Genomic DNA, 24,777 nt, shown 5'->3' with positions numbered 1-24,777 from the left:
GCCTCTAGGTCACAAACAACCAGCAATTTCTGAGTACTTTATATGACTTACAGGTCTTGAAATTTCATCTTTCTTTCAGGTCATGGTGTTCTTGTTGCAGCAACAGAAACCCTAACCAGGACGCTCCATACCCTACAGCCTCGAGAGGCAGGCTGCAACTGAGCTTTGGTTTATTTCATGCTCTCTCAACTCAAGCCACTGGGAGAGCAAGAACAATCTTGACTCCCACTGTCCCTTGCATCAGGCTATTTCTTTTTCTTTCTTTCTTTCTTTTTTAAAAGATTTATTTGTTACTATAAACAAGTACACTGTAGCTGTCTTCAGACACACCAGAAGAGGGCATCAGATCTCATTATTGATGGTTGTAAGCCACCATGTGGTTGCTGGGATTTGAACTCAGGGCCTTCAGAAGAGCAATCAGTGCTCTTACCCGCTGAGCCATCTCACCAGCCCGCATCAGGCTATTTCTACTGCTGTCTTGTATCAGTCGGCACACTGGGCCAGGATCCTGCTTTCTGTGCGGGTTGGCAGGATCTCATGTTTTCCCCCTTCATCATCTAATTTGTCCCATAAGCTCCAACTTTTTGAACCCTAGTAAAGGCTCTTTAACGTGAAGTCTTTTCTTTATCTCTAGTCCTTCAGCTGTAAGCCTTAAGCCAACACCTTAATCTCACTCACCGCCACGACCTTTTTGCTTTATTTTCCACACCAGAAGCTAATGTAGAAGCTAACAATGCATTCCCTTGGTCTGTCGTGACTCCTCCCTTCAGGAAGACAGCTGAGCCTCAGTTCAATGTCCTATGTCTATAGCAGGGGTCACATGACTGCCTCTTGTATGTGCTACTTTCAGGGACTTTTTTTTTCCAGACAGGTTTTCTCTGTGCAGTCCTGGCTGTCCTGGAACTCATTCTGTAGACCAGGCTGGCCTCGAACTCAGAAATCTGCCTCCCAAGTGCTGGGATTAAAGGCATGCGCCACCACTGCCCGGCTACTTTCAGAGACTTTAATCTATTTCCTTACTCCATCAGCTGTTTCGGGGACATCCCTGTACTCAAGGAGGCACGCCACCCCATACCAAGTAGAGGATGGTGGCTGTCTTTGGACCCCTTCCACAGACATGGCATTCTTAGCTCATGAGACATTATTCGAACTTCCTCTCGTCCATCACAGGGGGAATGTGACCACCACTACAGCAAAGAGATCTTCCATCCCAGACCACACAGGGAGAGGTGGCCTCATCAGGATTTTCCCTGGGGATGCTCCATCCTCATACGGACTGGCTTCAGTTGTACGTCTTAGCATCCGGTGCAGGGGCCATGCAACCAGTCCCCTCAACTTGTATTTGTCTAGGCATGTACTGTCCAGGCCTCATTTGCATTGTGGGACACTATTCCTGGGGAGACATGAAGAAACATCTACTCCCCCTGAATAGGGAATCCATGATAGGTCAAATACATACCACTGAAGCACAACTTGGAAAACCAGTGAGTTTGTAGGAGTCACTGATGGGAGTGTGGCTGATGCAGCAGCTCAATAAAAGCCTGGGCTAGCATGGGCGGTGGGTGACTCACAAAAGCAGGAGCCCTAGACCTCTGTGTACTGCTTAAAGGCAGTTTGACAGCTGAGAGTCTCCCCCTCCCCTCTGCTCCCCTTCTCTTCCCTCTCCTCTCTTCCTCTCCTCCCCTCACCTCTTTCCCTCATCTCCTCTTCCCTCCCTCTCTACTCCCCTCCTCCCTCCCCTTCCCTCCCTCTCCCCCCTCCCCTCCTCTCTACTGTTTATTTGATCTTAGGGAGGGAGGAGTTCTGTGAATCTGATACATTTCAGGGTCTTCCTGAGGCTTAAGGAGCCTTACTGTAGAACTTCCTAAGTGTTAGGGAGCCTCCAGAATGTTTCAACTCAGGGGACATTGCTACACACAACCCCCCCAACACACACACATACACACACACACACACACACACACACTTCCCTTAAAATTCAGTTTCTTCCTTACTGGAATGTGCACACAACACCCTTGGCACACCCTCCACAGGTGAGGTTCAAATAGCATAATGGACGTGAAGAAATCTTGTAAAATGGCATATTAAAAGCAGAGGGGATTTTTGTTTTGTTTTGTTTTTTGTTTTAGGACATCAAAGGGATCCTATGACTAACCTGACGCTCTGTCTCCAAAGTGATGGGAGGGGACCCAAGCAAGGAAGCCAGCCTTCCCTTCCCAGACTGCAGCAGCATCGCCATAAGCCCAAAGAGAGATGAAAAGAGAAGGCCACAGGGATGGAGGGAAGTGGCACAGGACACCTTTTCAGGTCACAAGTCATAGCCACCATTCTCCACTGAGACCTTAGTGTCCCCCCCACCCAAAGAAGGCAGCAGGGTCTCTCGGTAGCATCAATATTGGTGGCATTGATAAAAGTGAAGAAACTGGGGCTGGAGAGGTGGCTCAGTGGTTAAGAGCACAGACTGCTCTTCTGAAGGTTCTGAGTTCAAATCCCAGCAACCACATGGTGGCTCACAACCATCCGTAATGAGATCTGACGCCCTCTTCTGGTGCATCTGAAGACAGCTACAGTGTACTTAGATATAATAATAAATAAATCTTAAAAAAAAAAGTGAAGAAACTGGGAGTCTGTAGCTTAGTGGCGGAGCAGTTGCCTAACACAGGCAAGATCCTGGTGCAAAAGGGAAGAAGAGTTCAGAGATCAAGCTACTGTGAACCCTGGAAAGGAGACAGGTCAACCAATTAGGGAAGAAACCTGTGTCCATGCATCAGGCTTTCTACCACCCATCAGGTAGGCTACTGGCTCACCCTATTTTAGTGTTTGTAAAAAGTAGGGTCTTAGCTTTATGGGGGTGACTTGTGCCCTCACTGGGGAGGCTGAGGCAGGAGGATGTTAGGTTTAAGGCTACATAGCAAGACTGTCTCTACAGACAGACAAACAGGTTAAAGCTGTAGCCAGCATGTCTGAAGGCTGGGTTTGATCCCCAGCACATCATAACCAACCCAGGAGAGGTGGTGCACACCTGTAATCTGTAATCGCAGCATTTGGGAGGTAGAGGCAGGAGGATTAGGAGTTCAAGTTCAGTTGCACAGAGTCTGAGGTCAGCCTGGGGCAACCCAGTCTCAAAAGCTATAAATCAAAACAAACCTCCAAGCCAAACCAACCAGAACAACAATTGTGTTCTGCTAATGCTTACCGTGATCTCCAGCACAGTAGCCTTTCCAGTAAACTCGCCTTGAATCTCCAACACAAATCTTGGTGGTAGGTACAGCCAGTGTTCCTGCTTCTTGGCCCATGGTGATCTAGTGGGTAACTCACCCTCTGCCCCACCTTCCCTGGCTTTATTCGAGGCCTTATTTATGGCAGTAGACCGCTCTCAGAACTGCTAAATGCATGAGAGCCTCTCAGAACAATGAAGACCACACACGGCTAAACTGGACTTGCCGTGTCCAGAGGCAGTGGGCAATGTGTGGGACAGGGAAGGCCTGCGGCACTCAAGTCTCCTGAGCCTGGTAATACCTACCTACTATCTAGTTCACCTTTGACACTCAGCCGTAAGCTGCTACATGTGACATCACATGCCCACAATCCCAGAAATTCAGGGGAGGGAGAGAGAGGAGGATCCAGAACTCGAGGCTAGCCTCAGCGCCATAGCAAGGCATGAGCTCCCCTGTCTTCCTCCTCCCTGTCCCCAAAAGAAGACACTCCTTCATGAAATTCATAGGTCCTGTGGTCTTCCTACACAGAACACTTAGAAACCAGAACAAAGTTCAAGCTGTAATGTTAAGGAAAAAAATAAAAGTTTTCTTAGGGTCCATAGTGGTTTTATTCCTAGAAAATGAATAGCAAACATATTTTTATTATAATTAAAACATAGTTGTTTTATTTATGTGTACCAATGCACATGTGTGCAGTGCCCATGGAGGCCAGAAGAAGGTGTCAGATCCCCTGGGACTGGATTTACAGATGTTGTGAGCTGCCGTGTGGTTGCTGGGAATTGAACCCTGTTCCTCTGGAAGAGCAACCAGTGCTCTTTACCCCTGAACCATCTCTCCACCACTGAAAAAAAAATTATTAAATATATGGGGGTACCGGAAAGTTGGATCTGCAGTTAAAAGCCCCTTTTACTCGCACAGAGGACCTGGGTTCTATTCCCAGCATCCACATGGTGACTCATGTCTATAGCTTTAGTCTTAGGGAACTCAGAAGCCTCCTTCTGACTTTTGTGGGTAGGCACGTATGTAGTACACACACATACATACAGGGAAAATATATATAATAATAAAACAAATCTTAAAAAAAAGGTTTTGGGAATAGGATCTGGGGATTAGGCTCAGTTGATAAACTACTTGTTTTGCAAGCATAGGTACCTGAGTTTGATCCCCAGCATCCACGTATAAAGCTGAGTGTTGTGCCATGCATTTATGCTCTCAGTGCTGGGGAGATGGAGACAGGCAGAGCCCTGGGCATCACTGGCTAGTTAGCCTAGACTGCACTGGCAAGTTCCAGATTAGTAAGATAACTTGTGTCAAAAAAAAAAAAAGTAGACAGTCCTTGGAGCACAACATCCTTGTTTGACCCCTGACCTACACACACGTACCTGCACACAGATACATCATATACATACAAAAAGTGGGGGTGAATTTGTCATCGGCAGCTGATAATTATAAGTTTTTCATGCCTATAACTGCCCTGAAAAAAGGAAATTTTAGCGACGTGGGGTTTTGTTGTTGTTGAAAGTTCATGTTGTATCAGAATGTTCTGCTCAGCACGGGACATTCCCAAACAGGACATTTCTGGTCATCCAAAGCGGCACCAGCCTCGAATTTCAGAAACGTCCCCTAGGGGGCGGTGCTGTTCCTGTTAAGAGCAAGTGTCTGGTATGCTGCAGTTCAACTTTCTGGTTTCCATGCTGGCGATAGAGTGTAGGACTTCACATGAGCTAGGCAAGCACCCTGCTACTGAGCTACGTTCCCAGCAGCAACATTTTACCTTCGAGACTGTTTTATATCAGGATGCAGACCTCTGACTCCCTCCCACAGTGGGTGATCATCCGGTTGTCATGATCGGATTGTGATTACATTTCGGGAATGTGATTTTTGGCTGATGCAAACAGGCTTCAATGAAGGACGACTCTATCACTTTGTTTTTGTGAAGTCAGTTGGCCAGAAGGAATTAAGTGGCTTGGCTGGGTTGGAGTTTAGACCTTTAGAGTGGCAATAGTTATTGTATGTTCCTAAACTGCCTCGCACAACACACTCATAAATCCACACTGTGGAAGCCAGAATAGAAGCCAGTTCTGGAGGGTCTTCTTCAGGGCCCTATGGGCGTTATATACCTCTGCAGGCCACATTCAAAGTAGGGTCTCTCAAATGAAGCACTGGGGACTCAGCCCCACATATCATACCTACTCTCCCACCAAGTGGGAGAGAGGAAAGACTGTTGCCAGTGGGGCTGAGCCAGATAATGACATTTTTTTGGTTTTGTTTGTTTGCTGTGGATTGAAGCCAGGGCCTGTGAGTGCTAAGTGCGTGCTGGAACACTGAAACACAGCCTTAGGTGAACATTTGCCTTACGTTTGAAGACAGAGGCATCCTTTGGGGCTGGACATGGTGGAGCATGCATTGTGGAGCATGCATTTGATTCTAGCACTCAGATGGATCCTCTGAGAGCTCAAGGCTGACCTGGTCAGCAAAGTGACTTCTAGGCTAGCCTAGTCTACCTATTGCGATGCCCTCCCCTCTCTCAAAATAAAGTAAGATAAAATAAACAAAATCAACTTTATACTAATTCTAAGTCTACATATAAGATATTGCATTTAGGCTGGGCAGTGGTGACGCACACCTCCCAGCACTTGGGAGACAGAGGCAGGCAGATTTCTGAGTTCGAGGCCAGCCTGGTTTACAGAGTGAGTTCCAGGACCAGCCAGGGCTATACAGAGAAACCCAGTCTCAAAAAACAAAAACAAAAAAGAGAGAGAGAGAGACAATGAGGTGCTGGAGAGATGGCTCAGTGGTTAAGAGCATTGACTGTTCTTTTTTTTTTTTTTTTTTTAAAGGATTTATTTATTATATGTAAGTACACTGTAGCTATCTTCAGACACTCCAGAAGAGGGCATCAGATCCTGTTACAGATGGTTGTGAGCCACCATGTGGTTGCTGGGATTTGAACTCCGGACCTTCAGAAGAGCAGTCGGGTGCTCTTACCCATTGAGCCATCTCACCAGCCCCTGACTGTTCTTCCAAAGGTCCTGAGTTCAAATTCAGCAACCACATGATGGCTCACAACCATCCGTAACAAGATCTGATTCCCTCTTCTGGTGTGTCTGAAGACAGCTATGGTGTACTTACAGATAATAAAGAAACCTTAAAAAAAAAAAAAAGAATGAAAGTTTAAAAAAAATGAGCCCCAATATACCAAAGTTAGCTCTGGTATTCTTGCTCTGCCCTCCCCCTCCCCTCCCCCCCTCACCATTTGAGACTTTAGATTCATTTGCTCCTAAACAACCCAGTGTGTGTGGCTTAAGATCAAGGATGCTGGCACACACCTCTAACCCCAGCACTTGGGAGACAGATGTGGGTGGATCTCTGGGAGTTCAAGGCCAGCCTGGTGCATATAGTGAATTCCTGGACAGCCAATAGCTACATAGTGAGAACCTGTCTCAAAACACCAAAAAAACAAAAACAAAAAAACGAGTGCTTGTGGCCTCTGCTCTCCACGTCACAGAGGCCCCTTTTCTCCCATTTCTCTGTGGCTTTGCTGCCCTCCCCTTCCTGGTTCCACTGGTCAGCCCTCCCTGGGTCTGAACTTTGGATTTCTCTTGGGGGGTGGGGGGGGGATTCAGTGGCTGGACAGAGGCTCTGGCTCTTTGCCTCTGGAAAGTCCCGCTAGATGGTGACAGTGTTGGCCTTAGACAGAGAGTTGTTGCTTAGATCTTGATATTGGATTGAAGTTCTGCCTCTACCTGGAAATGTTTCCACAGGCTTTGGGGATGCAAGCTGGAGGTCTCCCAGCTCCTGCCCTCCCTGGGGCTTGCCCTGCTCGAGCTCCTGGCCAGGCCAGCTTTGATACCAGTTCATTCCATCTGCTGCTCCGTTCTCAGAAGTCTCAGTGAGAAGTGATTGCTTGGGCCTTTTTATCTGTATGATGGCCACAAGCTGCCTCCAGGGCCCCTGGAAACTCACTGCTTCCTCCAGGTCTGTAGTTCTAGTAACCTCGTTACTCCGGACATTCCTACAGACTGCAGATGGCCTCGGACAGACACTGGGAGTCATGTTGCTGAGGCAGTGACCTCATTGAGAGCAAATAGGATCTTTTGAGTGACTTCAGGGGACTCTTTTCTCATCTATAAACTGGAAGTTGGGGTAAGGGGTGGGCAAAGAATTAATTACCGCTGGTTATGGTCTTTCATGCCTGTAATCCCAGCATCTGGGAGGCAGGAGTTCGAAGTAATTCTTGCCTAAACATGGAGTTTCGGGTTAGCCTGGGCTATGAGTCACTGCTTCAAAACAAACAGAAAATAAAGCCAAACCCCAAATCATAAACAAGAAAGGGAGGGAGGGAGAGAGGGAGAGAGAGAGGGGGAGAGAAGAGATTATACACAGGGCCTTCAGTTTTCTTCTCTACAGAATAGAAAAATCATCTCTGCTCAGAAACGTGGTAAAACATTAACTTTGAGGTTGAAATGGCCTTAGCAGGCGCTGGATTCCCAACTGAACCGACAGCTTATGAAACGACTTTTGTGTTACCTTTTTTTTTTTTTTTTTTTTGGTTTTTCGAGACAAGGTTTCTCTATATAGCCCTGGCTGTCCTGGAACTCACTTTGTAGACCAGGCTGGCCTCGAGCTCAGAAATCCGTCTGCCACTGCCTCCCAAGTGCTGGGATTAAAGGCGTGCGCCACCATGCCCAGCTTTTGTGTTACTTTTAAGCCAGGTTTGGGGTGAGAGGACACAGGATAGGACAGGGCAGCACAAGCGACACTTCACTCGTGACTCTCCTGCCGCCTCTGCCTCACGGCCAACCGACTGCCCGGGCCTTTTGATCATTGGCTGCTTTCCTAACTACCCGTTTGCTCTCACTCCGCCCCCAAAGCTGGAGGATCCGAGCCATGGAAATGCCGAAAGGGTTTTCTCAGGGTAAAGTTATGGTTGGCCACTTGGAATCCACGTGCTAGCTGGGCTGGCTGGGCGGCTCCAGCGCGGTCTGCAACCAGTTGGGGACTGAGGGGCGGAGACGGTAGTGACGTCAAAGCCGCGGCCTTTTCTTCTTAAAGGTGCAGCCTCACACCGCGTGTTCCAGTTTCTGTTAACACCGTTTTAGCTTGGAAGTCTTAGAGGCGAGGCGGGCGGTGGGGTGCCGGGTACTGAGCTGGTGCGGAAACAGCGCTGTTTGCAAGCCCACCGGGGAAGGCAGCGGCAAAAGTTTTAACTTGAGTCCATTTCATTTTCTGTAAAATGGGGGTACCTACGTCTGTAATTACCTACTATGAAAAGTTTTGGTAGAGGCCATTTCTGGCCTACATTGGAAACTATGCCAGCAAAGGTTACGTAGATCGTCTTGGGGGAAAGAAACAAAAAACTTCTAAGTATTAAAAGTGGTAACAGTCTAAGATCTGTCGCGAAACACTGGTTTTCTTTCTTGCTCTACGTTCTCTGTGTCCTCGGCCCAAAGAGGTCCTGTAAATTTGCCCAGGGCCACACCACGTCTAGCCCAGGTTGCAGGTCGGCTGACAAGGCTGCCCTGCAGGTCATAAAGCGTTCTGGGGTTGCAACCCCGTTTCATCATCCGTAAAAGAGGATGGTGATTCCAGCCAACAGGCTCGCCATAAATCGTAAACTCCCGCCACGGAGCTAAGTGGGCAGATGTTTGCCATTGCTGTCCCACACTCTGATGACCTTGAAGAACCGACCCTCGCGGCAGCTGCCTCGTAAAAGGACGCGGAGCAGCAATACCCAAGCGGTCAGGAAAGTTCCAGCGATCGCAGGTCTGGACTCCCCGGACAACACTCCTGCAGGGCGTGGGCAGAGGAGAGCTACTGGAGCCGGGTGCAAGCGCCGTCCAGTCGGCGACCTTGACCTGCCGGCCGCAAGGAGCGCGGGGCCGCGGCGACCCGCCCACGCGGCCGCGGCGCAAGGGCGGAACTGGGGGGGTGGGAGGAGGGCCGCGAGTGGGCGGAGCTCGTTGCACTCCGTGCGCGCGGCCGGTCGGCCACGGGGCGGGGCTTCGCCTTCTGGGGGCGGAGCCGGTCTCACCGCTCTCCCGGGCGGCCGCTGTGCGAAGCGGGCACGCGCGGACCCTGCACCGGCCGCGGAGCCGCTATGGGCCCGCCAGGCCCCTGGCGTGGCGCGGCGCAAGGACCGGCTCCGAGCCAGGTGGGCGGGCCTGGGCTGGAGTGGGTTCTCCGAGGGTCCCCGGCTGGGAGGGGAATCGAGGCCGCGGGAAGGGGGTGGGCCTCTCCGTGAACCCCTTTACTGGGCCTGGGCATGGAGTGCGGCCGAGTCTCGGTGAAAGGGTTTGTTACTAGGTCTCTGCTTCCATCTCCGCGGCTTGTGTTTAAGAGAGAGAGGAGGCAGACAGAGAATGTCCTGCCATCCAGGCCTCACGGCCTGTCCTCTCTGGCCCCAGGCAGGCAGTGTGGGGGAGGGCCAGCAATCTTGGGAAGGAAGGTGGACCTTCCTCTATCAGCAGATTTGTTTACACGTTTCTCTCGGTGCCCGACTCGACCTCTCCTCGCCCGGGGCGCTCATGTGTCCGCCCAGATGTTGGGTGGAGGGGCTCAGGTGTTTGATCTTTCGGCCTCTGGTCTGGAGGAGCATGTGGCTGAGAAAATAGCCATCACTGTCTTTGGCCGACGGCTATTCTAGCTTCTTTCCAAACGAATGACGTAACCTTGAAGGTCACAGCAACCTTTGAGCCTTAGTTTTCCCCTCGGCAAAGTGAGCACATTTCTAGATTTTAAAGATTATAGAGGCAAACTCTGGATGAGACCTGAGTGCGCTGTCGTTAAAGTCCCAGAGCACCTTAGCTCATGCTTGCTCCCCACTCCCCCCACTCAGGCCTGCCTTGTCAGGGGGTAAGCTCCATTTGACTGTGGTGTGTGTTTTCAGGATTGAAATTCCAAGATGGATGATCAGGACCCTGGGGGCATTAGCCCCCTTCAGCAAATGGTGGCCTCAGGAGCCGGGGCTGTGGTCACCTCCCTCTTCAGTAAGACCTGGGGAGATGGGGGATGGGGCAGCTGGGGGTTAATGTGGGCTAAAGGTTGGAGGCAGTTTGGTTCTGATAAAGAAGAGGGTGAGTGGTGTCCTGAAGGAACCTTCAGACCTACCTCCTTCCCCAGTGACACCCCTGGATGTGGTGAAGGTCCGCCTTCAGTCTCAGAGACCCTCGGCAACCAGCGGTGAGTACCAGATCAAGGCGAGCTGCCTGACAAAATAAGGATTTCCCAGAGATGGGGTTCTAGTGGGGGAGGCTGCATTCCTGACCACCAGGGCTGACCTTTGTGTTTCAGAATTGACAACTCCCTCCAGATTCTGGAGTCTCTCCTACACCAAATGTGAGTGCCCCAAGCCCCAGGCCCTTGGGAGGGCCCAGGGAAGAAGTGTTGAGTATCCCTCGAGTACCTGGGTTACCCATGATCATAGAGTAGTACATGAGCCCAGCAGTGGTGGTGCACGGTGCGCACCTTTAATGTCCCACTTGGGAAGCAGAGGCAGGCGGATTTCTGAGTTTGAGGCCAGCCTGGTCTATGGAGTGAGTTCCAGGACAGCCAGGGCTACACAGAGAAACCCTCTCTCGAGATCCCCTCCTGCCCCCCCATACTTTGAGGCCACATTAGTCAGCTTTCTGACACTGGAATAGCCACATATTGACCCAGCTATGTCACCCAGCAAGGCTCCAGGCCCTTCCACCCTAATGTCCGTTCCCTTTCCCAGCATCCTCCGCTCTACAGTCCCCAGGGAAGTGCCTCCTATACTGCAATGGAGTCCTGGAGCCCCTGTACCTGTGCCCAAATGGTACCCGCTGTGCCACCTGGTTTCAGGACCCCACACGGTTCACTGGCACCTTGGTAAGGAGCAGAATCAATGTGTCTCTGAGGGACTCGATTTGGATTTGGCTAGGCTGCCGGTGTGGGGAATGGAAAGCAAATGGGGTGGTTGTTCAGTGTAGGAAGGGCTTACCTGGGAGGCTGTTCCTTCAGAAAGCTTTTTGGTCCTGATGCTGAGAATCAAAAACAGGACCTAATAGCGTAATACACACTAGTAAAGTTCTTTACTATGGAATTGTTTTGTTCTTTGCTTTTTGTGGTTTTGGGGGTGGGGGTGGGGGTTTGTGTGGTTTGTTTGTTTAGGTTTGTGTGTGTGTGGGGGGTAGTGGTAGATAGGGTTCTTCTTGTAATAGACCAGGCTGGCCTCAAGCTCCCAGAGATCCACCTTCTCCACCTCCCGAGTGCTGAGACTAAAGATGTGTAGCACCAACGTCCATCCACTTCCTTAAGGTTTAAGGGGTGGACTAGGAGTCCACCTAGAACCAAGTTGGGGGGCGTGGAGTGGGGTGTGAGTGTAGAGCTAACTGGCTCTTCTCAGGACTCAAGCAAGACTCTAGGCAGAGGCTGAGCCAGTCCATCGCAGGCCTTGTTCATCTCTGTCTTCTTTCCCTGGGCTGCCTGCTGGCTTGGTCAGGATGCCTTTGTGAAGATTGTGCGGCATGAGGGCACTAGGACCCTGTGGAGCGGCCTCCCAGCCACCCTGTGAGTACCCTAGTCATGGCTGGGTAGGGAAGGGGGTGCTTGAGAGGTTTGGGAGCCCTTAAGTGATTTTCCTGGCCTCTCCATACTCCCAGGGTGATGACCGTGCCAGCTACTGCTATCTACTTCACTGCTTACGACCAACTCAAGGCCTTCCTGTGTGGTCAGTCCTTGACCTCTGACCTCTACGCACCCATGGTGGCTGGTGCCCTCGCCCGAAGTGAGCACAACTAACCATTGACCTTCTGGGTCCCAGTCCCAGCCTCTTGCTAGCCTGGGGGTGGGGGAGTATGTTAAACCCTCAGGCCCTGGGGCAGCAGCTGGGTTTGAATGCATGACCTCTTTGGCCTGACCTCTTTCTGCTGTCTTACCAACCCTCGCCTCCTTAGTGGGCACCGTGACAGTTGTCAGCCCCTTGGAGCTCGTGCGGACCAAGCTGCAGGCTCAGCATGTGTCATACCGTGAGCTGGCTTCCTCTGTTCAAGCTGCGGTGACTCAGGGTGGCTGGCGCTCTCTGTGGCTGGGCTGGGGTCCCACAGCTCTTCGAGATGTCCCCTTCTCAGGTAGGCGCTCGGGGTCAGGGCCTAGGGTAAAGGGCTCTTGGTAATGTTTAACCAAGTCCCTCCTTCGTTACTAAAATGGCCGTGAAGTCATAATCACTTCCCTGAACCTTGGGTCCCTCATTATATAAGGACAGGTCTAGCAGGGACCTAGGGTTTTGCCTAGGTTTTCCTGACCTAAGTCGTGAGGAGGACCTGGTTGAGAGCAGGCAAGCCTGCACCTGGGATGGTGTGGCTGTGGGGGTGAGGGGTGAGAAGTCTGGAGCCCACCTCCCTGCCCCCCCCATTTAATGAGTGTGTATCTCCTTCTCAAGCTCTGTACTGGTTCAACTACGAGTTGGTGAAGAGCTGGCTGAGCGGACTGAGACCAAAAGACCAGACATCGGTGGGCATCAGCTTCGTGGCCGGTGGCATCTCAGGAATGGTGAGTTGACTGCCCTGGGGGTAGGGCCACCAGAGGTGACCTACAGAACATTGCAATGCCTGCCAGGGAGCCTGTGTGCTTTCCTCAGCCGCCCTTGAGATGCGTTAGTCCCTCTCAGGGCTTGGGAATGGAGCTGAGCCCTGTCCTCACCTGACCAGGTGGCTGCCACCCTTACCCTACCCTTCGATGTGGTGAAGACACAGCGACAGATGTCACTGGGAGCGGTGGAGGCTGTGAGAGGTAAGCTGGGCTGGTGAGGGGAGAGGGCAGGCAGGGGCCTGAGCTGAGCCCTACTGAGCCGGGCCTTGCATCTGCAGTGAAGCCGCCCAGAGTGGACTCCACCTGGCTCCTGCTTCGCAGAATCCGGGCTGAATCTGGCACCAGGGGACTCTTTGCAGGTCTGTCTCTGTGAATGCACTGCATATATGATACATATCCATGCTGTGTGTGTGAGGGGACCTGGACCCCTCACTGTGGTCTGTCTTTCCATCACAGGCTTCCTCCCCAGGATCATCAAGGCTGCACCCTCCTGTGCCATCATGATCAGCACTTACGAGTTTGGCAAAAGCTTCTTCCAGAGGCTCAACCAGGAGCAGCCTCTGGGCCGCTGAAAGTCGGGGAGCAACCGGCTCTTGCACGGGTGGGATCAGGAGACTGAGCCAAGTGCCTTCCCTCCCAGTCCAGTCACCCAGGCTGTCCTCAGACCTGGATTCCTGCTGTTTCCCTTCCCAGGATTGCCCCTCTCCCGCCTCCCGAATTCAAGACCAAATCTGATGATCGCCCTTTTTTGTATCCCCATGTTTGTTATAGCTTGGCCCGAGGAGCTTGGGCCAGGCAGTATCTTGGCCCCATTCATTCCTTGTCTAAAGATGATGGTCTTCTGTGCACAGCTGTGGCTGTAGTGTCTTGGGGTACGTGTGCACGTTTGGGGGTCCCCAGTCAGACACAGTGGCCCACACCTGTTATTCCTTCACTTGGGAGGCTGAGGCAGGAGGAGTGCCTCCAATACCAAGCCAGCCAGGACTACACAGCCAAATTCTATCTTCACAAAAAAAAAAAAAACCAACAGCAACAAAAAGCTGGCATCTACAGGTATGGTGGCCCCGAGAGTTCATGGCGAGCAGATCTGAAGCCTGCCTGGCCTACATACTGAGCTCCAGGCCATCCAGAGACCTTGTCTTAAAAGCTTCCCACCTTAGGGGGTACCCAGACAGATCTGGGTGAAAGGTGCCTGTCTGGTAGGTAGTAAGGGCCTTTCATGTGGGGCCCACTGTGTTGGGGTGAGAGCAAGTCTTAGAAGGGTCAGATCCAGAAAGCACCTGCAGATGTACAGAATCCGGAGCCCCCTCCCACTCAGCCCACACCCTGAATGATGGCCCCATGTGGTCCCCCAGGGCACATCCTCCTGGCATGTGTACCTTGGTTAACAGACCTGTTAGGGAGCCCTTACCCCACTCTCCAACAGATGAAACCACTTCAGTCCTCTGGTTTTTATTTGCCTAATCTCTCCCCACATAGGTACCAAGGAAGGGTGACTTCAGAGGGTACACAGGGTTAGACCAGAGGCAGGGCAGCAGGAATGCCAGGGCTGGACCACCTGCTCCTGAGGCAGGTGTGGAAGAAATCAGAAGGAACCAGGCAGCCTTCAGAGCCACCAGAATGGAGCGCTGTCCCCAGGGGACTGAGGATCTGTAATCTGGGTGTCCCTCGTGGCCCCACCACTTCCCATGCAGCTCCTGCCTCCTTGGCAGGAAGCTGAAGCAGGAAAGAGGCTTGGGTCATCTTTCCCTAGAGACCCGAGGCTAGGTTGGTGGTGTTCTTGAAGGGTGGCCTGGGTTGGGGGACTCATAAGGTGGCAGTTGTCCATGGCCCCTGGCAGGTGGGGCTGGTGTTGCCCTTGGTGCTCCTCAGCTGGGGCTGAGCGCCGGGCTGCCCTCAGGGCTGTCGCTCACCAGGCATTCGTTGGATTTGAAGCTTGCCAGGGACTTGCAGCTGGGGATGGAGGCCAGGGAGCCGCAGAGGCCCAGCATGGAGGGCGTGGGGTCCTTCCCTAGGGAGAGAGGGCGGGTAAGGCCGGGCCAACCAGCCTGTGTTGTATGTGGGGAGGAGGTCCTCGTGGGTGGGCAGAAGGGGGGCAGTTCTCCAGTCACCCCCAGGGGACGTGGCCTCTTCTGGAGCATCTGTCATTTTTAATTAAACCTTGATTGAACATTCCTTGCACAGGGCTTGAGACACTGTGTCATAAACCATCAGTTTATGTCTCTGTCTCCCCAAGGTTCAGCCTTTCTTTGTCCATTTATTAAGCACACAGTGAGCATTTGCTCTATTTCACACTCTGGGGATACAGAGAATGGACAAGACATGGTCCCTGCCCTCACGGAGCTCACAGTCTGGTGGGGAGACACACACAGTCACAAACACAGTGTGGTGAGTTACATGTCCAAAGCCTGCCTCGTCTCAAAGTCGAGTTATCCAATACAATATAATATATATCTATGTATTTAAAAAAAAAAAAGGCAGGAGGTCCAGGCATAGGGGAAGAAACTAGGAAGGGAGTAACCAAGGAGGGGTCAACACAAAATGCATGCGTTGAAGTCCTGGGCATTCGCTCAGAGGGAGCCACTAATTTGGTTCTGAGCTTCCTGGCAGCCAAAGAAAGGGGAAAACATTGGTCAGGCAAGCCGTTCACAGTGTGTGTGTGGGCAGAGCCAGCAACATGTGTCTAGTGTCATGACACTAGAAAGCCGTTGCGCCCTCTCCATACGTGCACTCTGGAGGCTCTTTACCAACATCCCTATTTTACAGATGGGAATCTGAGTCAGCCAAGTGCAGAGATTGACCTCGTTTACAGGTAGAAGAGGTGGGGCCCGAATTTGCACTTTTGTTTTGAAACCTCAAGCCAAGCTCCTTATTGGTGTATAAGTACAGGAAGAGTTGAGAGAATAAGGGGTTCAGCCACGGCCTGACTACAGGGGCCCTATCCCTTTTCTGAAGTGCCAAGGTGGGTGAGTGTGTGTGGGGTGTGCTCACCGATGGGGCCCCAGGGTTCCTCGTCCCTCTTGGCCTCTCCCAGGCGCTGGGAGTCTGAGCTCAGGCTGGCCTCTGCAGACAGCGGCTCCGTGCTCATGAAGCTGTGTCTACAGCAGAACAGAAAAGTGCAGGGAGTGACCCGCAGCTCCAGGCCCCACTTCCTGGGACTGGGGTATGGGGACAGCACTTGGTTGAGGCTTACCTCCGATATAGCTTGGAGTTGCTGGCACCCTCGGGCCTATGAAGTGTGCTCAGGGAGGGCCACTGGTTGACTAGGGATGTGGTGAGCTCCTTGGAACCCTGGGCCAGGGGGGCATGGTCACCGGGGATCAGACCTGTCCTGGGAGGGGGAGGGGGATCAGGCCTGGCTGGGAGAGGGAAGCGAGACTCAGCAAAGGTAGGGGCAGGGCTTAGGACGGAAACTTGAGTGGTAAAAATGGGGATCTGTGCTGCTCAGGGAGGATGGCCCAAGTCTGGAATTATGGCACTAGGATCTAAGGCCATGTTTGTGGTGGCCAGGATTAGTGCACTCATGATGGAGTTTTTAGAAGTCAGTTGGGGTGATGTAGGGAGGAGAATGGAAAGGGTGGGTACTCTTGAAGGGGTGGGATTCGTGTTAGCTAGCTGGGTCAGGTTCAGGGAGGAAATGTTCCAGATTGGGGGTGGGGGTGTGTGTGTGATGCCTATCAGAGGCCTTAATAATGGGGGTGGCACACGATAAAACTGAAGGCTGCTAAAGTCGTGTGAGGAATGGCTGGTGTCTCTAGCTGATGGGTATTGGAAGCTGCGGGGGATCTTAATGTGGGGGGCAGGTAATGTTTGGCAACCTCCACGGGATCTTGGGAAAGGGGATGGGATGGGTAGGCTGATGCGAATTGGGTGTCATCAGAAAAGCGATCCCAGCCAATGGAGTCATGTTGGGGTTCCCAGGGGTCAGGGCGGGAGGCGGGCTCACAGCTGCTCCTGCAGCTCCAGGATCACGCCTTCCAGCTCCCGCTTCTCACGCTGATTTTGTGCCGCGGCCTCCTCCAGCTGCAGCTGCAGCCGCCGGTTCTCCGCCTCCAAGTCCTTCAGCTGCGACTCGCGCAGCCGCACCAGCTCCTCCAGGTATCCCTGCGGGGCGCCGGCTCAGCCCGGACGCCCAAAGGGGTCCCAGCTGGAGTCCCAGCCCCAGGCCCTGCCCCCACCGCGCCCAGCTCCCCGCGCCTCGCCCCGCGCACCTTCTGTGCGTAGACAATGCGAAACTTCTGTTCCATCTTGTGCCACTTGTTGTACCAACTGTCTTCATCGGTGACGAGAGGCAGGTAGGGGTGCTCTGGTGAGTTGTCCTCGCTGGTGCTGCTCTCGGCACTGTGCCTCTCCTCCTCATCCGTCAGGTAGTCGTAGCTTAGGAGCGGGAGCAGTGGGTGGGGCCGGCTACGCACCGCCTCGCCCCACTAGCACCCCAACTCCGACCCTTGGGCAGTGACACCAGGATGACACTCAGCGCCCTTCCGGTACCCATCTCCTCACCCACCGCAATAACCGGGCTGCTCACCTTTGGGTGAATTTTAGGTAGGGTGTGTAATCGATGACCACCGGTGTCTTCCCATCCAGAACTTCGCCCTTTAGACAGAAGCTGGGGCAGAAGAGCCACAGGGGTGGGGGGAGGGAATGAGGGGCGTTGGACAGTTGTGGGTGAGAAAGTCCCCTTCACCACCGCCAAGCAGACCCCACCTGAAGTCGATGGCGCTGAGCCCGATCAGCATCCCAGTGAGGACAGTGGCTTCCTCCCGCAGCATGATGGCTCCGGAGTCATAGAACCGTCTGCAGGGAGGAGAAAGCTGAGACTCCCAAGGAGTGTCCCTCCACCCAGGATTTCTCTGCCTGGCTTACTTATTACAAACTTTACCCGGAGGAAGGAGACTCCTTCCGGCTCAGTACCTCACTGGAACTAGCACCTGACCCAGCCCCCATCACAATGCCTGTTTCCTTACAAGAAACACGGTTCTGTTCTCTAGGCTAAGCAACCCCTATCAAAGCACTATAGGGTCACCTCAATCCTATAAATCAGGGAGTAAATCTTAGTCTTAGTGCTTGTCACACATACAGTAAATGAGGTCCTCAAAAGACAATTGTCTCTGAAATAAGATGGGTTAGGGATAAAATGTATTATAAAAAAAAAAAAATCAGATGGGGGAGGGAGACCCACAGTAGCTCCCCACTCCCACACAGAAGCATTCTGCCCCGTGATCTCTGATCGGCAGGACCCAACTTCTCAGCAAACCCCACTCTAAGCACTGAAGCTCTGAACACTGGGATCCAAGAACAGAGTGACTGCCTTTGTTTGCAGAGCTGGCAGGGCTATGTGTTGTAGGTCCTGGCATAAGGCCAAGTAAAATGGCATGTGACTGAGGCCTCTGTAGTCCAGTAACCATGTCATCTTCGAGAAGCCAACTATCACTGCATGCCGGAACTTGTAGTCCAGGTATTGAAGTTTGCTGTGGGGACTTAAGGCTTAGGCAACGAATGAGCATGCTGCTGCCTAAGAGGTCTGACCTGGTAGTTCGGTTGTCCCGAAGAGCTGTGGTGATGTATTCCGACATACGCTTCTCCATCAGGGCCACCCGGATCCACGCCCGGCCCTGAAAAGCATGGATCGATCACCTTTAACTGTCCCAAAGGGACCTATCTGTCCCTCTGGTATGGTCCCCATTCGGAGTGCTGTGGGCAAAGGGCCCCTCTGTCCAGGGCGGGGATCAGGGGTGTTCCCGTTATGGCCCCTCACCTTGGCTCTAGCTGTGCTGATGTTCTCCATGTTCTCAATGCTGCTCACACAGTTGTTGGGCACTTTGCTGCAGGCCAGCCGGATGTAGTCCCAGAAGCCCCGTTGTCCATCTGAGCTGAACCAGCTCGCTGGCCCTGCTGGGGCACAAGCTGAGCCAGGGCAGGGAGGGGACTCAGCGATACCAGGGAGTTTGGAAAAGGTCCATGTCACAAAACACTTGCATGCATAAGCCTAAGCCACCAGACACACAGGTAATGCCTCCCCTAGCCCCAGCCCCCCCCACCCCAAGCTTGAGCCGAAGCTCGACAGCAGAGAGAGACAGAGAGACAGAGGAAGTGCTGCATGCACAGCGATGGAGCTGTGGGCACACCACCCTCTCCCCAGTCTCCCAACACTATGCTTTCTATGCTCTCGTTTCTATGTACAGCCCAGAATGGGGTCCAGGACCAGGAATGGGGGTTAGAAATCCATCAAGGTTATTAGAGCCCGGGATAGTAGCTGGGCGCCACAGGCTGGGGTTGGAAGGGGTAGGTGATGGATGGCCTACCTTTAAATCGGTGGCTGAGGATCTGCTCTAAAATGGCTGCGAAATTAACAAACTCCTCGGAAGAGTCATCAATGGGTTCTGCTGTGTACTTCTCTAGCAGGGTTTTCACAGAGAACCTGGGTGGGTGGGGGGCAGGGGAGGGGAGAGGAGAGGGAGGGTCAAACAGGGCAGCAGAGGAGGAAGGGTGTCTGAGGAACCGCCCGAGAAGAGGTCATGAGGGGCATGGGTGTCATGGGGGTGGGGGAGGTGAAACTAGCGGAGGCGAAAGGTTCCAGGCTAGGAGGGAGGAGAGGGAGGGTGGCAGAAAGACAGCAAGAGCTAGGGGATAGTCCCTAGACCTTTGTCCCTACCACCCTTCAGGTGGCATTTTTCAAATGTGTGAATCGAGGGTCAACCAGGCATCAGAAGCCAAGTTTGGACCCAGGCTCCCAAAGAATCTTTCAATAGTGTTGGAATGAACTCTCCTCTCTGGGGGTGGAGGGGTCGGGTCACCTGTACCAGAATGTGCATGCAGGAATGTAGGCATGCATTCGTGACCAGGTGGACACTCAGCTCTGGGACCTCCCTCCTCCCCTCTCTTCTCAGCTAGCCCACCCACACGCCAGCTGCCCAGAGCTAGGCAGTGTGGAGCTTGGGGTGTGGGGGCAGAACGCAGGGTGTGGGTCTGACATACATTGGGTGGGAAGGAACTCTGGCAAGAGGTCCCTGGAAAGGATCCAGGGGGCCCAGACACTGGTTTCTCAGGAAGGAAGGTATCCAAAGGAGGCAGGTGAGGCAGAGGGGTTGGAGCCAAGCAGCCCCCACCGCCCTCTGCAGCCCTGCTTCAGCCTCCGGCATCCTCTACCATCCTTATGCTAGAGTCTCCATTTGCCATCTATGCAGTGGAGCGGAACAGGGAGAGGGTGCGCAGCTCCTCACATCTCATTACCACTCTGCTTCTGGAGACAGAGCAGGAGCCGGGTGCCCTGGGATACAGGAGGAACTTCAGTCTGTGCTTTTATTCTATCCATGTTTAACCAAGCCATGCACTGTGTCCAGAACTATATTTCATATGTGTGTCCTCGCCAAAACCCCTGGAAACGAGTCCTCTCATGACAACCTGCCCCATATCACAGGTAAGGAGGCTAAAGGCTCCAGAGATGGAATGATCAGTCATGTAACATGAGAAAAGGCAAATAGTTGGCCCATTCTCCATCCTTGGCTCTTTCTGCTCTGTCTTACGACTTCCTAGTGGCTGCTCTAATTACTGAGGCTTGGCCAGTGAGCTGGCTCCGTGGATAAAGGCACATGCCCCACAGCCCATGGACCAGAGTTCAATCCCAAAACCTACACGGTGGAAGGAGATAGCCCACTCCCATCAGCTGTCCTATGACTTCCACATTCACACCGTGGCACATGCTCACACAAACAAATAAACAAACAGATAAATAAATGTAATCTTAAAAAAAAAAAAGGTAGCCTGGCATGATGGCACACGCCTTATCTGATCCCAACACTCAAGAGACAGAGGCAGGAGGATCTGTAAGTCTAGGCCTGCTTGGTCTACACAGTATATTCCAGGACAGCCAGGACTACATAGAGAGACCCTGTCTTAAACAAACAAACAAACAAACAAGCTCTGAGTGACCTCTGCCCTCTACTTTAGAAGCCCCCAGTCATGAAGTATTGGCTACTAAGGCTTTCAAGTAAACAGCACAACCAGGAGCCCCTCTCTGTCACCTTCCCTTGGGCTTATCAGGGGATGGAGCCCAAGAGCAGACAGGTCAGCGTTAGCCTGTGCTAGGGATAAGCAGGCTGCTGGATTCAAAGCCTTTTTCCTTGGGTGCAAACAGAAATACCAGCACTCGCCCCTTTCAACTTTGGTTCAGATCCCAGACAAGGGTGGGAGAAGGTGAGAGTGTATTGATTCCTGGGCACAGGCCAGGTGAGGAGGCAAGGCTGGCCTGGCCAGGAAAGAGAGAGCCTGCGACTGCGATAAGGCCATTTTCTGGGCTTTGTTATGCACACCACCAATTTGTGGTCATCTGGGTCAGACTTCAGTAGAGGCCTGGGGCTTGGTGAGCATGGCAGCGTCTGCTATCTGTCCTTGGAGATGCTGAAAGCTGGTCAGAGCCTCTAGGAACCCCATGGTGTGGACCTGGTTAGGAGGAGGATAACTGCTGGGGTTACCATGGAGACAGGGAGGCCAGGGCCCAGGGGAGCCAGCAGTCTGCTAAAGGGAGCTGCTGGGAGCTAGAGGAGAACCACGTGACAGTAATGAGGCAGCAGGGTCCCTCGGGATTTGGAGAATTTGTCATGCCCCCGAGCCCTTAAACTATTCCTTGTCCCCCGACTCTGAGCTACCTCTAAGTCCCTTGAACCTCTCTTTCTCTGGCTCAGGTCCAGTGGCTCTCTCTCCTTTTCCCACACACTAAGCCCCAGCTCTCCTGGCAGGCAAGAAAAAGATGGGCCTAGATTGCCAAGAACCAAGAGAGGGGCCAGAAGGATGTCATTGAAATAGAGCTGATTCTGTGTGCCAGGCACTAGCTAGTATCTAACGCGGCACACCACGACACATTCTTTGGAGTGGTTTTACACCTAAGATGTAAAACCTAAGAAAAAGCACCAAAGGCTCAGAGTGTGGATAGGAGGGAGACGGCCACAGGGTTGCCCAGCTAAGAACTGATGCAAAAGCTTGAGCCCAAGTATGGTCCCAAGGGCAGAAATCTCTTGACACCACACTGGCAGGTTTGGAATATGAAGGCAGTAAGTGCTTCCGGCTAGGTCACAGATGCACATCCCAGCCTCCTCCTCACAGAGGTGATGTGCACAGACTTTCGAGACACTGGCAAAGGGGTGCTCTGACACAGAGACAACATGGCTGGGTATGTGTCCAGACTCCAAAGGAACCCTGGGTAACCGGAGACTGGGCATCAGGTGGGCATGATTTCGGGAAGAAGGAACAGGGCTGTGGTTTATGTTCACGCAAGTGGGACTGGCAAGAAAGGACAACTCGGTCCCACACCCAGGAGCACTAAGAGCCAAGACGAAGCACCCCATTGGACATGGAGGCTGCAGGTGGAGAAGGCAGCTGGCATGGAGATCCCAGAGGGAGTGGCAAGGACAGGTGGGGGCTTGGGAGAGAGCCTGCACAGCTGGTGGCTTTCTGGCCTCAGGGCAGGGCAGGCAGGGTGAGTCACTGCAGCCTTGAAGTGGGAAGGATTACTTTCCGGTGTCCAAGAAAGAGGAGAATTTTCCTAGCCCTGCAACTGCCCCACCCTCAGGGATTTAGGGATCTGGGCTCCCAGTCTTTACTTGGGGCCCCAGTTTCTGCAATTAGGCCTTGGGTGCTCCCTACAGCGGGGTAGTGCTCTCGACCTTCATTGGATGGGTTCAGGGCCTTTGTGCACAATTGGTCCAGCCACAGGCTGCTGCTACCTAGAAACACCATCATTGCTTTATGAAGGGTTGAGCATAGTAAAGTCTCTTAGGAAAGCTCCACTCCAAGACGCTAAGCAGGCAGGGGTGGCAGAGGGGACTTGGAGGACATTCACCCCCAACCCCATTGAGCTCCCTTTGCCCACCCTGCCCCCACTGCCAGGAAGAGAGCCAGCCATCCTCCCTCCTCCCCCCTCTCATACACAATGTCACTTCCTGGTTCTCACAGGAAACTGCAGTGCCAATTAAACTCTCTTCATCCCCCAAACCCCAGTCTGGGCATAGGCCTGGCTTAGCCAAGAATAAGGACCAGACATTCCAGCCCGCCTCCCGGTTCCGGGCCTAGGAAGGATAGAGAGCGCGGTCCTCCCTGCCCTGCCTTTTCTCAGTGTCTGCAGAGCATCCTCATGGGCATGCTCAACCCTTAGATTTCTCAGCCTGCTTCAACCTCTCTCATCACCCCACCCCGACCGCCAGCGGCGCCCACCTGCACACGGTGATCAGGTTCCTGCGCTCCACGATCACGTTGCGGGAAGATGCTTTCTTGGAGGGCAGCCCCAGAGCCATGGTGGTCTGGACAAAGCTCGCTTCCATCCAGATGTGCGGCCACTGCTGTCGCCGCCCGCTGCCCCCCACCCCACCCGGCGCCCCGGCCCGCCTCGCAGGATCACGGCTGGGCCGTCTGCCCCCGGGGGCCCTTCGTCTTCTTCACTGCCATCCCTCGGCCTCGACGCCTAAGGCCGGCCCCTTTGCTCCCTCCCCCGGCAGCGATTCCGGAGCAAAACAAGGCCGGGGAGGGAGCTCTCCGAGGTGCTGAGCCGGAGCTCGTCACCCCCTCCCCCAGTCGCCCGTCCCCCCTCCTCGGCCGGTGACGTCAGGGCCATAAGCCCCGCCTCCGGCAGCCCGGGACCAATCCGCAAAGGGCGCAGAGTTTTGGGGGAGGGGAAGGACCGAGGCCCTTGAGAGAGCGGAGGGGGTCCCCCGGAGAAACAACGGAGACTGTGTAGAGAAGGGCCCTTTCTCCACCCCCACACTCAAGGCTGGGGATCCTCGTCTGGTGTCTCAGCTTTGACGCTTCTTTCCCTTGTTTCTGGCCTGAAGTCGGTGCTATCTGTCTCAGATTTCTCATTGTACCCTAAAGAATGGAGACCCTTACCTCCTGCATCCTTATGCCAGCCCTGCCCCCCATCCACTCATCCCAGGCTTGTCAGCCCGGCCCAGGCCACTTCCAGAGACTGCAGGTGGCCTTAAGGTGCTAACCCTTCTGAAACTAAAGGCTGCCACAGAAGCTGCCTCTTCTGTCAGTCTCTGCGGGTTGTATTTATCTGCGCTAGCCAAGCAAGCCAGTCTCTCTACAGGTGGAGGATGGGAACTCAGCGAAACCATTTAGTCCAGAGCTTGGAACCACTCAGGATAGGGATTTGGGGTTACCAACAGTCTGGCGTCCTGGACTTCATGGGGTTCTTAGCAGTAGCCACCCCACCGACCAGTAGATTTAAGGATTAACTCTTTGGCAGCCTACATTGATAGGGGGCCGGTCAAAAATGGTTTCGCTTTTAGCTGGGCAGGACTTGAAGGCATAGTTTGTTTTGGCTTCTGTGCTATCTTTGGATTCCAGGTTGCTCTTCACGTCTCTGCTTGCCCGCTCCATTCCTGGTAAACCACTTCCAGGATTTGAACATTGCCCGAATTCGATTGGGTCATTCCTTTTAATGTGGAATGTAAGGCTATACATTATGGATATCAATGACTTATCAGATCTGATTTGCATTATTTTCTCACATTCTATGGGTTGTCTTTTAAAATTGATACTGTCATTTGATACTCAAAAAACTTGAATTTCCATGAAGTGTCCAACCTGGCCTTTGTTGTCTGTATCTTTGGTGTCAAGTCCTAGAAATCACTGCCTTTGTATGTTTTTGTGTTTTGTTGGTTTTGTTGGTTTGTTTTATTTTGAGACAGGATCTCACTATATAGCTCTGGCTAGCTTGGAATTCCATTTGTCAGACCAGAGTGTTCTCAGATTCACTGAGATCCTCCTGCCTCTGCCTTCTGAGAATTGGAATGCCCTACCATGCCCAGCTCCTTTGTACGTTTTGAGATAGTCTTTTGGGAGGCTGGACTGGAACTTGATCTGAAGCCAAGGATAATCTTAAACTCTGGATCCTAGTGTCTCTGCCGTGCCTGACTTCTTTTTCTGTTTTCAGTGTTGAGAATTGAGCCCAGGACCTGTGGGTTGTAGGCAAGTGCACTGCCACTGGACAGCCATCCCAGATGCCCTGTTT

General features: G+C 52.9%; 2 protein-coding genes and 1 non-coding gene across 27 annotated transcripts; 2 read left to right on the top strand and 1 right to left on the bottom strand.

The window, feature by feature from the left end:
- The first annotated feature begins 8,086 nt into the window (after positions 1-8,086).
- Positions 8,087-13,793, top strand: Slc25a39 (solute carrier family 25, member 39). 6 transcript variants are annotated; one of them, XM_006534035.1, is made up of 12 exons: positions 8,087-8,984; positions 10,108-10,207; positions 10,341-10,400; positions 10,512-10,556; positions 10,936-11,069; positions 11,683-11,750; positions 11,843-11,967; positions 12,137-12,310; positions 12,622-12,731; positions 12,890-12,971; positions 13,049-13,129; positions 13,227-13,620. In XM_006534035.1, exons 2-12 carry the CDS (start codon positions 10,123-10,125, stop codon positions 13,340-13,342), a joined length of 1,080 nt encoding a protein of 359 aa, XP_006534098.1. In that variant the 5' UTR covers positions 8,087-8,984; positions 10,108-10,122; the 3' UTR covers positions 13,343-13,620. The 6 variants fall into 6 exon arrangements, with proteins under 6 accessions (XP_006534098.1, XP_006534099.1, NP_080818.1 ...); NM_026542.3 differs by lacking the exon at positions 8,087-8,984 and adding an exon at positions 9,245-9,372 and having other exon boundaries at positions 13,227-13,793; XM_006534034.2 differs by lacking the exon at positions 8,087-8,984 and adding an exon at positions 9,366-9,524.
- Positions 11,775-11,842, top strand: Mir6930 (microRNA 6930). The gene has a single exon (NR_105895.1). It is a non-coding gene; the product is annotated as a microRNA 6930 (primary transcript).
- Positions 13,794-14,206: 413 nt separating the features above from the next.
- Rundc3a (RUN domain containing 3A) lies at positions 14,207-23,368 on the bottom strand. 20 transcript variants are annotated; one of them, XR_001780024.1, is made up of 11 exons: positions 22,980-23,354; positions 19,076-19,191; positions 18,529-18,710; positions 18,300-18,385; positions 17,478-17,567; positions 17,299-17,379; positions 16,982-17,147; positions 16,717-16,874; positions 15,964-16,096; positions 15,762-15,868; positions 14,207-14,781 (listed from the first exon to the last, which is right to left on the bottom strand). XR_001780024.1 is itself a non-coding variant. In NM_001252347.2 (11 exons), exons 1-11 carry the CDS (start codon positions 23,084-23,086, stop codon positions 15,354-15,356), a joined length of 1,242 nt encoding a protein of 413 aa, NP_001239276.1. In that variant the 5' UTR covers positions 23,087-23,359; the 3' UTR covers positions 14,207-15,353. The 20 variants fall into 20 exon arrangements, 15 of the variants coding, with proteins under 15 accessions (NP_001239276.1, XP_006533756.1, NP_058039.1 ...); XR_003949474.1 differs by having other exon boundaries at positions 18,529-18,677; positions 22,980-23,343; XR_003949476.1 differs by having other exon boundaries at positions 18,529-18,662; positions 22,980-23,314.
- Between the last annotated feature and the right edge of the window lie 1,409 nt (positions 23,369-24,777).

The sequence above is a fragment of the Mus musculus genome, chromosome 11, assembly GCF_000001635.26.
Source record: "Mus musculus strain C57BL/6J chromosome 11, GRCm38.p6 C57BL/6J".
Lineage (NCBI taxonomy): Eukaryota > Metazoa > Chordata > Mammalia > Rodentia > Muridae > Mus > Mus musculus.
This window is presented reverse-complemented; position numbering and strand designations above follow the sequence as displayed.

Bases quoted from the DNA above. Each gene is read 5' to 3' on its own strand.
- Slc25a39 (NM_026542.3), top strand. From the start codon at position 10,123: ATGGATGATCAGGACCCTGGGGGCATTAGCCCCCTTCAGCAAATGGTG. The intron at 11,070-11,682 runs GTAAGGAGCAGA...TGGCTTGGTCAG, and splicing joins CACGGTTCACTGGCACCTTG to GATGCCTTTGTGAAGATTGT. The intron at 11,968-12,136 runs GTGAGCACAACT...TCGCCTCCTTAG, and splicing joins GGCTGGTGCCCTCGCCCGAA to TGGGCACCGTGACAGTTGTC.
- Rundc3a (XM_006533688.1), bottom strand. From the start codon at position 23,086: ATGGAAGCGAGCTTTGTCCAGACCACCATGGCTCTGGGGCTGCCCTCC. The intron at 17,380-17,477 runs GTGGGGTCTGCT...CTTCTGCCCCAG, and splicing joins CTCAGCGCCATCGACTTCAG to CTTCTGTCTAAAGGGCGAAG. The intron at 14,782-15,761 runs GTGAGCACACCC...CTCTCTCCCTAG, and splicing joins GGAACCCTGGGGCCCCATCG to GGAAGGACCCCACGCCCTCC.